At 47.8% G+C, this 13,281-nt stretch overlaps 1 protein-coding gene across 1 annotated transcript; it reads left to right on the forward strand.

Moving 5' to 3' along the window:
* The first annotated feature begins 10,154 nt into the window (after positions 1–10,154).
* LOC134934189 (zinc finger protein 84-like) lies at positions 10,155–11,708 on the forward strand. Its single transcript, XM_063929680.1, has one exon. The coding sequence runs from the start codon at positions 10,155–10,157 to the stop codon at positions 11,706–11,708; it is 1,554 nt and encodes a 517-aa protein (XP_063785750.1).
* The last annotated feature ends 1,573 nt before the right edge of the window (positions 11,709–13,281 follow it).

The following is a 13,281-nucleotide window of genomic DNA, read 5'->3' on the forward strand; positions in this document are numbered from 1 at the left end:
TATATACACACATGCTGCTGTTATACTGCGACCAGCAATCGCCTCAGCCTGGATGTGCAGTGCTGGGGTGGCTTGGTCGGAGTCACTGACTGAAAATATTAATACCCTGGATAGGGACAGTATTTTACTGACTATAGAGCAGTTAAAGGATGCATTTCTTTATATGCAAGATGCACAGAGAGATATTTGCACTCTGGCATCAAGAGTAAGTGCGATGTCCATATCTGCCAGAAGAAGTTTATGGACGCGACAGTGGTCAGGTGATGCGGAGGGAGGAATTATTTGGGGTCGGTCTATCGGATCTGTTGGCCACGGCAACAGCCGGGAAATCCACCTTTTTACCCCAGGTCACCTCCCAGCAGAAAAAGCCGCAGTCTTTTCAGCCGCAGTCCTTTCGTTCCTATAAGAACAAACGAGCAAAAGGACATTCATATTTGCCCCGAGGCAAAGGAAAGGGTAAGAGACTGCAGCAACCAGCTCCTTCCCAGGAGCAGAAGCCCTCCCCGGCTTCTACAAAAGCCTCAGCATGACGCTGGGACCTTACAAGCAGACTCAGGGGCGGTGGGGGGTCGCCTCAAAAAAATTTCAGCGCACAGTGGGCTCACTCGCAGGTGGACCCCTGGATCCTGCAGGTAGTATCTCAGGGTTACAGGTTGGAATTCGAGAAGTCTCCCCCTCGCCGTTTCCTAAAGTCTGCTTTGCCAACGTCTCCCTCCGACAGGGCGACGGTATTGGAAGCCATTCACAAGCTGTATTCTCAGCAGGTGATAGTCAAGGTACCCCTCCGACAACAGGGAAAGGGGTATTACTCCACGCTATTTGTGGTACCGAAGCCGGACGGCTCGGTAAGACCTATTCTAAATCTGAAATCTCTGAACCTGTACATATAAAAATTAAAGTTCAAGATGGAGTCACTCAGAGCAGTGATAGCGAATCTGGAAGAAGGGGATTTTATGGTGTCCTTGGACATCAAGGATGCTTACCTTCATGTCCCAATTTGCCCTTCACACCAAGGGTACCTCAGGTTCGTGGTACAAAACTGTCATTATCAGTTTCAGACGCTGCCGTTTGGATTGTCCACGGCACCCCGGGTCTTTACCAAGGTAAATGCCGAAATGATGATCCTTCTTCGAAGAAAAGGCGTCTTAATTATCCCTTACTTGGACGATCTCCTGATAAGGGCAAGATCCAGAGAACAGCTGGAGGTCGGAGTAGCACTAACCCAAGTAGTGCTCCAACAACACGGGTGGATTCTGAATTTTCCAAAATCCCAACTGATCCCGACGACACGTCTGTTGTTCCTAGGGATGATTCTGGACACTGTTCAGAAAAAGGTATTTCTTCCGGAGGAGAAAGCCAGGGAGTTATCCGAACTAGTCAGGAACCTCTTAAAACCAGGGAAAGTATCTGTGCATCAATGCACAAGAGTCCTGGGAAAAATGGTGGCTTCTTACGAAGCGATTCCATTCGGCAGATTCCATGCACGAATTTTTCAGTGGGATCTGCTGGACAAATGGTTCGGATCGCATCTGCAGATGCATCAGCGGATAAAATTGTCAACAAGGACAAGGGTGTCTCTGCTATGGTGGTTGCAGAGTGCTCATCTGTTAGAGGGCCGCAGATTCGGCATACAGAACTGGGTCCTAGTGACCACGGATGCCAGCCTGAGAGGCTGGGGAGCGGTCACACAGGGAAGAAACTTCCAGGGCGTGTGGTCAAGCTTGGAAACGTCTCTTCACATAAATATACTGGAACTAAGAGCAATCTACAATGCTCTAAGCCTGGCAAAACCTCTGCTTCAGGGTCAGCCGGTGTTGATTCAGTCGGACAACATCACGGCAGTCGCCCACGTAAACAGACAGGGCGGCACAAGAAGCAGGAGGGCAATGGCAGAAGCTGCAAGGATTCTTCGCTGGGCAGAAAATCATGTGATAGCACTGTCAGCAGTGTTCATCCCGGGAGTGGACAACTGGGAAGCAGACTTCCTCAGCAGACACGATCTGCACCCGGGAGAGTGGGGACTTCATCCAGAAGTCTTCCACATGATTGTGGTCCATTGGGAAAGACCAATGGTGGACATGATAGCGTCCCGCCTCAACAAAAAACTGGACAGGTATTGCGCCAGGTCAAGAGACCCTCAGGCAATAGCTGTGGACGCTCTGGTAACACCATGGGTGTACCAGTCAGTGTATGTGTTTCCTCCTCTGCCTCTCATACCCAAAGTACTGAGAATTATACGGCAAAGGGGAGTAAGAACGATACTCGTGGCTCCGGATTGGCCAAGAAGAACTTGGTACCCGGAACTTCAGGAGATGCTCACGGAAGATCCGTGGCCTCTACCTCTAAGACGGGACCTGCTTCAGCAGGGACCGTGTCTATTCCAAGACTTACCGCGGCTGCGTTTGACGGCATGGCGGTTGAACGCCGGATCCTAAAGGAAAAAGGCATTCCGGAAGAGGTCATCCCTACCCTGGTCAAAGCCAGGAAGGAGGTGACTGCACAACATTATCACCGCATTTGGAGAAAATATGTTGCGTGGTGTGAGGCCAGGAAGGCCCCGACGGAGGAATTTCAACTGGGTCGATTCCTACATTTCCTGCAAACAGGATTGTCTATGGGCCTCAAATTAGGGTCCATTAAGGTTCAAATTTCGGCCCTGTCGATTTTCTTACAGAAGGAATTGGCTTCAGTTCCTGAAGTCTAGACTTTTGTAAAAGGAGTACTACATATACAGCCCCCGGTTGTGCCCCCAGTGGCACCGTGGGATCTCAATGTAGTTTTGGATTTTCTCAAATCCCATTGGTTTGAGCCACTCAAATCGGTGGATTTGAAATATCTTACATGGAAAGTAACCATGCTACTGGCCCTGGCTTCAGCCAGGAGAGTGTCAGAATTGGCGGCTTTATCGTACAAAAGCCCATATCTGATTTTCCATTCGGACAGGGCAGAACTGCGGACGCGTCCTCATTTTCTGCCTAAGGTGGTATCAGCTTTTCACCTAAACCAGCCTATTGTGGTGCCTGCGGCTACTAGCGATTTGGAGGATTCCAAGTTGCTGGACGTTGTCAGAGCATTGAAAATATATATTTCAAGGACGGCTGGAGTCAGAAAATCTGACTCGCTGTTTATACTGTATGCACCCAACAAGCTGGGTGCTCCTGCTTCTAAGCAGACGATTGCTCGTTGGATTTGTAGCACAATTCAACTTGCACATTCTGTGGCAGGCCTGCCACAGCCTAAATCTGTCAATGCCCACTCCACAAGGAAGGTGGGTCCATCTTGGGCGGCTGCCCGAGGGGTCTCGGCATTACAACTTTGCCGAGCAGCTACGTGGTCAGGGGAGAACACGTTTGTAAAATTCTACAAATTTGATACCCTGGCTAAGGAGGACCTGGAGTTCTCTCATTCGGTGCTGCAGAGTCATCCGCACTCTCCCGCCCGTTTGGGAGCTTTGGTATAATCCCCATGGTCCTGACGGAGTCCCCAGCATCCACTAGGACGTCAGAGAAAATAATAATTTACTCACCGGTAATTCTATTTCTCGTAGTCCGTAGTGGATGCTGGGCGCCCATCCCAAGTGCGGATTGTCTGCAATACTTGTACATAGTTATTGTTACAAAAAATCGGGTTGTTGTTGTGAGCCATCTTTTCAGAGGCTCCTACGTTTATCATACTGTTAACTGGGTTCAGATCACAAGTTGTACGGTGTGATTGGTGTGGCTGGTATGAGTCTTACCCGGGATTCAAAATCCTTCCTTATTGTGTACGCTCGTCCGGGCACAGTATCCTAACTGAGGCTTGGAGGAGGGTCATAGGGGGAGGAGCCAGTGCACACCACCTAGTGGTCAAACTTTAAAATTTTGTACCCTGTCTCCTGCGGAGCCGCTATTCCCCATGGTCCTGACGGAGTCCCCAGCATCCACTACGGACTACGAGAAATAGAATTACCGGTGAGTAAATTCTTATTTTCTGATAGTACCCCAGGTACCACAAAAAAGGGTATTATGTTTGGTGTGAAAAAACTACCAGTAGTTTTTCCTGCATCTGAGGAATTAAATGAGGTGTGTGAGGAAGCGTGGACTTCCCCCGAGAAGAAATTGATAATTTCTAAACGATTATTGGCAGCGTACTCTTTCCCGCCAGAGGATAGGTCACGTTGGCAAACACCTCCTAGGGTAGATAAAGCGCTTACACGTTTATCAAAAAAGGTGGCACTACCGTCTCCGGATACGGCCGCCCTAAAGGACCCTGCTGATAGAAAGCAGGAGGCTACCCTTAAAGCTATATACACGCACACGGGCATTATACTGCGACCAGCTATTGCATCGGCATGGATGTGCAGTGCTGCAGCTGCGTGGTCAGATTCCCTGTCGGATAATATTGATACTCTGGATAGGGACAATATTTTGCTGACAATAGAGCATATAAAAGACGCTGTCTTATACATGCGTGATGCACAGAGGGATATTTGCCGGCTGGCATCAAAAATAAGCGCGATGTCCATTGCCGCCAGGAGGGGGTTATGGACTCGGCAGTGATCAGGCGATGCCGATTCAAAAAGGCACATGGAAGTTTTGCCTTATAAGGGTGTGGAACTGTTTGGGGATGGTCTTACAGACCTTTTTTCCACAGCTGCGGCTGGGAAATCGACATTTTTGCCACAGGCTACCCCACAGCAAAAGAAAGCACCGTATTATCAGGTGCAGTCCTTTCTGCCCCATAAAAACAAGAGGGCTAGAGGCGCATTCTTTCTGCCGAGAGGCAAAGGTAGAGGGAAAAAGCTGCAGCATACCGCTAGTTCCCAAGAGCAGAAGTCCTCCCCCGCATCCGGTAAGTCCACAGCATGACGATGGGGCTTCACAGGCGGACCCGGGTACGGTGAGGGCCCGTCTCAGAAATTTCAGCGCACAGTGGGCTCTCTCACAGGTGGATCCCTGGATCCTTCAAGTAGTATCTCAGGGGTACAGGCTGGAATTCGAGACGTCTCACCCCCACCGTTTCCTAAAATCTGCCTTACCAGCAACTCCCTCTGCCAGGGAGGCAGTGTTGGTGGCTATCCAAAAGCTGTATGCACAGCAAGTGATTATCAAGGTACCCCTCCATCAACAAGGACAGGGTTACTATTCCACAATGTTTGTGGTGACGAAACTGAACGGTTCGGTGAGACACATCTTAAATTTAAAATCCTTGAACACATATATCAAAAGATTCAAGTTCAAGATGGAATCGCTCAGGGTGGTTATTGCGAGCCTGGACGAGGGGGATTACATGGTCTCCCTGGACATCAAGGATGCTTACCTATATGTCCCCATTTACCCTCCTCACCAGGAGTACCTCAGGTTTGTGGTACAGGACTGTCACTATCCGTTCCAGGCGCTGCCGTTTGGGTTATCCACGGCACCGAGGGTCTTTACCAAGGTAATGGCCGAAATGATGATACTCCTTCGGAAGAAGGGGGTTTTAATTATCCCGTACTTGGACGATCTCCTGATAAAGGTGATATCCAAGGAGCAGTTGTTGGTGGGAGTAGCACTTTCTCGGGAAGTGCTGCAGCAGCACGGCTGGATTCTCAATATCCCAAAGTCACAGCTGGTCCCGACGACACGTCTTCTGTTCCTGGGAATGATTCTGGACACAGACCAGAAAAAAGTGTTTCTTCCAGTGGAAAAAGCAGAGGAGTTGTCATCTCTAGTCAGAAACCTCCTAAAACCTGGACAGGTGTCTGTACATCAATGCACGCGAGTCCTGGGAAAAATGGTAGCTTCGTACGAAGCAATCCCATTCAGAAGGTTCCACGCAAGGATTTTCCAGTGGGACCTGTTGGACAAGTGGTCCGGGTCGCATCTCCAGATGCAGCAGCGGATAACCCTGTCGGCAAGGACCAGGGTGTCTCTACTGTGGTGGCTGCAGAGGGCTCATCTTCTTGAGGGCCGCAGATTCGGAATACAGGACTGGGTCCAGGTGACCACGGATGCCAGCCTTCGTGGCTGAGGAGCAGTCACACAGGGAAGAAATTTCCAAGGGCTGTGGTCTCCTCAGGGGATTTCACTACACATAAATATCCTGGAGCTAAAAGCCATTTACACTGCTCTAAGCCAAGCAAGACCCCTGCTTCAAAACAAACCGGTACTGATCCAATTAGATAACATCACGGCGGTCGCCCATGTAAACAGTCAGGGTGGCACAAGAAGCAGGAGGGCAATGGCAGAAGCCACAAGGATTCTCCGGTGGGCGGAAAATCACGTGCTAGCACTGTCAGCAATGTTCATTCCGGGTGTGGACAACTGGGAAGCAGACTTCCTCAGCAGACACGACCTTCACCCGGGAGAGTGGGGACTTCATCCAGAAGTCATCCAATTGATTGTAAATCGGTGAGAAAGACCACAGGTGTATATGATGGCGTCCCGCCTCAACAAAAAGCTAAAAAGATATTGCGCCAGGTCAAGGGACCCTCAGGCGATAGCTGTGGACGCTCTAGTGACACCGTGGGTGTACCAGTTGGTTTACGTGTTTCCCCCTCTGGCTCTTATTCCCAAGGTGCTGAGAATAATACGAAGAGGAGGAGTGAGATCTATACTCGTGGTTCCGGATTGGCCAAGAAGGACTTGGTACCCGGAACTTCAAGAGATGCTCTCAGAGGACCCATGGCCTCTACCGCTACGGCGGGATCTGCTGCAGCAGGGGCCCTGCCTGTTCCAAGACTTACCGCGGCTGCGTTTGACGGCATGGCGGTTGAACGCCGGATCCTGAAGGAAAAAGGTATTCCGGAGGAAGTCATCCCTACCCTGATCAAGACCAGGAAGGATGTCACTGCAAACCACTATCACCGCATTTGGCGAAAATATGTGGCTTGGTGTGAGGCCAGGAAGGCCCCAACGGAGGAATTTCAACTGGGTCGATTCCTGCATTTCCTGCAAGCAGGAGTGACGATGGACCTCAAATTGGGGTCCATTAAGGTCCAGATTTCGGCTCTGTCGATTTTCTTCCAGAAAGAACTGGCTTCACTGCCTGAAGTTCAGACATTTGTCAAGGGAGTTCTGCCTATTCAGCCTCCTTACGTGCCACCAGTGGCACCTTGGGATCTCAATGTGGTTTTGGGATTCCTGAAGTCACACTGGTTTGAGCAACTTAAAACCATGGATTTAAAATATCTCACGTGGAAGGTGGTCATGTTGTTGGCCCTGGCTTCGGCCAGGCGTGTATCAGAGTTGGCGGCTTTGTCGTGTAAAAGCCCTTATCTGATTTTCCATATGGATAGGGCAGAGTTGAGGACTCATCCTCAGTTTCTCCCGAAGGTGGTATCTGCTTTCCACGTAAACCAACCTATTGTGGTGCCTGCGGCTACTAGGGACTTGGAGGATTCCATGTTGCTGGACGTAGTCAGGGCCCTGAAAATTTATGTTTCCAGGACGGCTGGAGTCAGGAAAACTGACTCGCTGTTTATCTTGTATGCACCCAATAAGCTGGGTGCTCCTGCTTCTAAACAGACTATTGCTCGCTGGATTTGTAGCACTATTCAGCTTGCGTATTCTGCGGTAGGACTACCTCAGCCTAAATCGGTAAAAGCCCACTCCACAAGGAAGGTGGGCTCATCTTTGGCGGCTGCCCGAGGGGTCTCGGCACTGCAACTTTGCCGATCGGCTACTTGGTCAGGGTCTAACACTTTTGCTAAATTCTACAAATTTGATACCCTGGCTGAGGAGGACCTTGAGTTTGCTCATTCGGTGCTGCAGAGTCATCCGCACTCTCCCGCCCGTTTGGGAGCTTTGGTATAATCCCCATGGTCCTTACGGAGTCCCAGCATCCACTAGGACGTCAGAGAAAATAAGAATTTACTCACCGGTAATTCTATTTCTCGTAGTCAGTAGTGGATGCTGGGCGCCCATCCCAAGTGCGTATTGTCTGCAATGCTTGTAAATAGTTATTGTTAAACCAATCGGGTTGTTATTGCGAGCCATCTGTTCAGAGGCTCCGTTGTTATCATACTGTTAACCGGGGATCATATCACGAGTTGTACGGTGTGATTGGTGTGGCTGGTATGAGTCTTACCCGGGATTCAAAATCCTTCCTTATTGTGTCAGCTCTTCCGGGCACAGTATCTTAACTGAGGTCTGGAGGAGGGTCATAGGGGGAGGAGCTAGTGCACACCAGATAGTCCTGAATCTTTCTTTAGAGTGCCCAGTCTCCTGCGGAGCCAGTCTATTCCCCATGGTCCTTACGGAGTCCCCAGCATCCACTACGGACTACGAGAAATAGAATTACAGGAGAGTAAATTCTTATTTTTTTCACAGGTACCCTCTGATCGTCGGAGACTGTGGCAGTCGGCGTGTCAACATAGGTAAGTATGTGTGTCGGCAGTATGTAATAACGTACTTGTCACGGTGTGTGTGTCCTGTTTTTATTTGGGTATTTTTATTTCCAGTAGTACTACAGGTACCAGCGGGCCTGTTTTTCTCCCGCATGCTGGTACCTGTGGTTCTCCAAGTACCAGCTTGCGGGGGAGGCTTGCTGGGACTTGTAGTACTACTGGAAAAAACAATATTCGGTAATTTTCCTCAAGACTATAAGCCTCCCATCCGCAGCCTTTGGATGGGGGGGACAGCCTCGGGCTTCACCCCTGGCCCTTGGGTGGCTGGGGGGGGGGGACCCCTTGATTGAAGGGGTCCCCCCTCCCCCAGGGTACACCGGCTAGGGGTGACTAGTTGGATATTTAATGCCACGGCCGCAGGGCACTGTATAAAAATGACCCCCGGCTGTGGCATTATCTGTCCAGCTAGTGGAGCCCGATGCTGGTGTAAAAAATACGGGGGACCCCTACTCTTTTTGTCCCCCGTATTTTTTGCACCAGCACAAGGCGCAGAGCCCGGAGCTGGTTTTAAAAATACGGGGGATCCTCTGTCAATTTTCCCCCCTGCATTTTTAGAACCAGGACCAGCTCGAAGAGCCCGAGGCTGGTTATGCTTTGGAGGGGGGAACCCCACGCCATTTTTTTTCGGGGTTTTCCCGTTTTTTCAAAATCCGACAAATCGGACGTTTTTCGCCCGCGGGACTGTCAAATCCGTTTTTCATTGAATATGGTGAATTTCGGCAACCACTTGCCGAAATTGGACTGTCGAATTGTGTCGAATTTAAAAACGGACGATAATTTGCCGCGATTCGCCGATAATTGCATATACCCCTCTGTGTCCGAGGACGAGGGTTATTCAATTATCATAGAAATATTTTATATAGCTTGTGTACTATGGAGTATTGGTATCTGCTTTTGGAGGGTAGAGGTCTCTGTGCTGCATATGGGGCCTCAGCAATTTGCCAACATGCACAATTATAAAACAGTGACTGATATTATATATTTTTATATACAATTACAAATATTCCTTACACAATATAACCTTCCTGCCTTAAAATAATTACACCATTAATCTTTGCTTTTACATATTCACTCTCTTCCAGGACGATTGAGCAGAATTCAGGCAAAGAATAAAAGACTACGTTGAGGAAAGGAACATTGGCCCTCATTCCGAGTTGATCGGTCGCAAGGCGAATTTAGCAGAGTTACACACGCTAAGCCGCCGCCTACTGGGAGTGAATCTTAGCTTCTTAAAATTGCGACCGATGTATTCGCAATATTGCGATTACTAACTACTTAGCAGTTTCAGAGTAGCTCCAGACTTACTCTGCCTGTGCGATCATTTCAGTGCTTGTCGTTCCTGGTTGACGTCACAAACACACCCAGCGTTCGCCCAGGCACTCCCACCGTTTCTCCGGCCACTCCTGCGTTTTTTCCGGAAACGGTAGCGTTTTCAGCCACACGCCCCTGAAACGCCGTGTTTCCGCCCAGTAACACCCATTTCCTGTCAATCACATTACGATCGCCGGAGCGAAGAAAAAGCCGTGAGTAAAAATACTTTCTTCATAGTAAAGTTACTTGGCGCAGTCGCAGTGCGAACATTGCGCATGCGTACTAAGCGGATTTTCACTGCGATGCGATGAAAAATACCGAGCGAACAACTCGGAATGAGGGCCATTGTTCTCTGATTAAGCCAACGAAAGACGCAATTTCTCCTTACACCTACCTCTGTGGGAGTCGCACAAAGTTCTAATTTTCCTATATAGGAGAAACGTTCAACAAGTAATTATTTCTCATCTCATACGTGATGAGTCCCACGGGAGAGTTGCCCCATCTGTGCTCTGAGTGTGACAGAAGCTTTACATGTAAATCACGGCTTCTCGTACATCAGAGGAGTCACACAGGAGAGAAGCCATTTATATGTTCTGAGTGTAACAAACGCTTCAAATGTAAAGCGCATCTTCTCACACATGAGAAGAGTCACACAGGAGAGAAAACATTTACATGTTCTGAATGTAGCAAATGTTTTCTTTCCGAACAGCAGCTTCTGAGTCATCTGAGGATTCACATAGGAGAGAAACCGTTTAAATGTTCTGAATGTAGCAAGTGTTTTTCCCATAAGCCACATCTCCTCAGTCATCAGAGGAGTCACACAGGAGAGAGACCGTTTAAATGTTCTGAATGCAGCAAGTGTTATGCTTTCAAGACACTACTTGATATACACGAGAGGATTCACACAGGAGAGAAACCATTCAAATGCTCTGAATGTAGCAAGTGTTTTTCCCATAAGGGATATCTTGTTGTTCATCAGAGGAGTCACACAGGAGAGAAACCATTTAAATGCTCTGAGTGCAGCAAGTGTTTTTCCCAGAAGGCAAATCTTCTTCGTCATCAGAAGAATCACACAGGAGAAAAACCATTTAAATGCTCTGAATGCAGCAGGTCTTTTGCCTCCAAACTGCTGCTTGTTATGCATCAGCGGAGTCACACAGGAGAGAAACCATTTAAGTGCTCCGAATGCAGCAAATGTTTTTCCCACGCGTCTCATCTTATTGCACATCAGAGGACTCACACAGGAGAGAAACCATTTAAATGCTCTGAGTGCAGCAAGTGTTTTGACACCAGGCCACATCTTGTTATGCATCAGGAGTCTCACAAGGCAGAGAAATCCTTTAAATGCTCTGAATGCTGCAAAACATTTTCCCAGATGTCCGCGCTTGTTAATCATCAGAGGAGTCACACAGGAGAGAAACCATTTAAATGTTCTGAATGTGAAAAGTGTTTTACCCTTAAGCAACATCTTAAAATACATCAGATGACTCACACAGGAGAGAAACCATTTAAATGCCCTGAATGTAGCAAGTGTTTTATCGACAAGCAACATCTAGTTTTGCATCAGAGGATTCACACAGGAGAGAAACCATTTACTTGCTCTGAATGTAGCAAATGTTTTACCTCCAAGCAACTACTTGATAAACATCAGAGGAGTCACACAGGAGAGAAACCATTTACATGTTCTGAATGTAGCAAATGTTTTTCCCAGAAGTCACAGCTTGTTACACATCAGAGGAATCACACAGGAGAGAGGCCATTCAAATGTTCTGAATGTAGCAAGTGTTTTACTGCAAAATCAGTGCTTAATAGACATCAGAAGATCCACACAGGAGATAAACCATTCAAATGTTCGCAATGCAGCAAGTGTTTTTACTGCAAGTCGCAACTTGTCAGTCATCAGATGATTCACACAGAAGAGAAGCCAAATAAATGTACTGAATGCAGCAAGAGTTTTTCTAGAAAGAGGTTACTTATTAATCACATGAGAAGTCACTCTGAGGGCCTGAATGCAGCATGCGTTCCATAAGTAAGGTAACCTGTATCCCCACAATATGCATTCAAGGGAGACCTTTTATATTTTCTTAACGTGACAAGTTTTATGTAATACAGTATTGATAGACAGCAGAGATCTGACAAGTGGACTTGGGGGCACTTACCCCCTGGGATGGTCTCTGGAACTAGAGCTGCATCATAACTACAGACAATGGCGATTGTGCTGCCATTACTGAGCTCTGTAATAAACCACTGTTCTGCTGATGTAGGTGCTGGGGTTAATAGAGGAATGAGCTTTCTATCCTGAAGTGAGTTCCATCAACGCCTCTCAGTACTGGGATTCCTTCTATGACTGACAGAACTTTACTGGATCTTTCTACTGGAACCCTGCACGCTCCCCTGTTTCATTTTACTGGTCTCCTCTCTGGCTTCTTATACATCCTTGTTCTTTCCCTCACACCTTTCTATTGATGCCATACTGCCCTCTATTTTGGATAATATATATTCTATTGTTAGTTGCAACTAAGACACTGGTCACCTATATTCCATAGTAACCTATCATCATAACATCTGTTAGCTTGCTGACACTAGACAGCTGATATCTGGCTGCTGTGTGTTACAGTACATACTTGCTCTAAACACCATGCCATTAAAGTCTTAAGAGAGGACATTGGCCCTCATTCCGAGTTGTTCGCTCGGTATTTTTCATCGCATCGCAGTGAAAATCCGCTTAGTACGCATGCGCAATGTTCGCACTGCGACTGCGCCAAGTAACTTTACTATGAAGAAAGTATTTTTACTCACGGCTTTTTCTTCGCTCCGGCGATCGTAATGTGATTGACAGGAAATGGGTGTTACTGGGCGGAAACACGGCGTTTCAGGGGCGTGTGGCTGAAAACGCTACCGTTTCCGGAAAAAACGCAGGAGTGGCCGGGGAAACGGTGGGAGTGCCTGGGCGAACGCTGGGTGTGTTTGTGACGTCAACCAGGAACGACAAGCACTGAAATGATCGCACAGGCAGAGTAAGTCTGGAGCTACTCAGAAACTGCTAAGTAGTTAGTAATCGCAATATTGCGAATACATCGGTCGCAATTTTAAGAAGCTAAGATTCACTCCCAGTAGGCGTAGGCTTAGCGTGTGTAACTCTGCTAAATTCGCCTTGCGACCGATCAACTCGGAATGAGGGCCATTGTGCTAATAAAGATAATACATTTCATTAAATTTGTATCACAGTATTGCTAATCATGTCTGTCCTACATGTAGAACTGAAACAATATCTCCAATAACCATTTGCTATATGTTACAAGCATCTTCTGTCCCCATAACACTTGTTGAATAAAAACTGACCCGGATAAAGATAAATCTGTTTTTATTTTTTCATTATAGAAATGATTTTTATTATATTAATTTTCTCATACGTCTTAGAGGATACTGGGGATGCTTCAAGAACCATGGGGTATAGACTGGATCCGCAGGAGACATGGGCACTTTAAGACTTTAAAAGGGGTGTGAACTGGCTCCTCCCTCTATGCCCCTCCTCCAGACTCCAGTTAGATTCTGTGCCCAGTGAGACTGGATGCACACTGAGGAGCTCTCCAGAGTTTCTC

The sequence above is a fragment of the Pseudophryne corroboree genome, chromosome 6, assembly GCF_028390025.1.
Source record: "Pseudophryne corroboree isolate aPseCor3 chromosome 6, aPseCor3.hap2, whole genome shotgun sequence".
NCBI classification, from domain to species: domain Eukaryota; kingdom Metazoa; phylum Chordata; class Amphibia; order Anura; family Myobatrachidae; genus Pseudophryne; species Pseudophryne corroboree.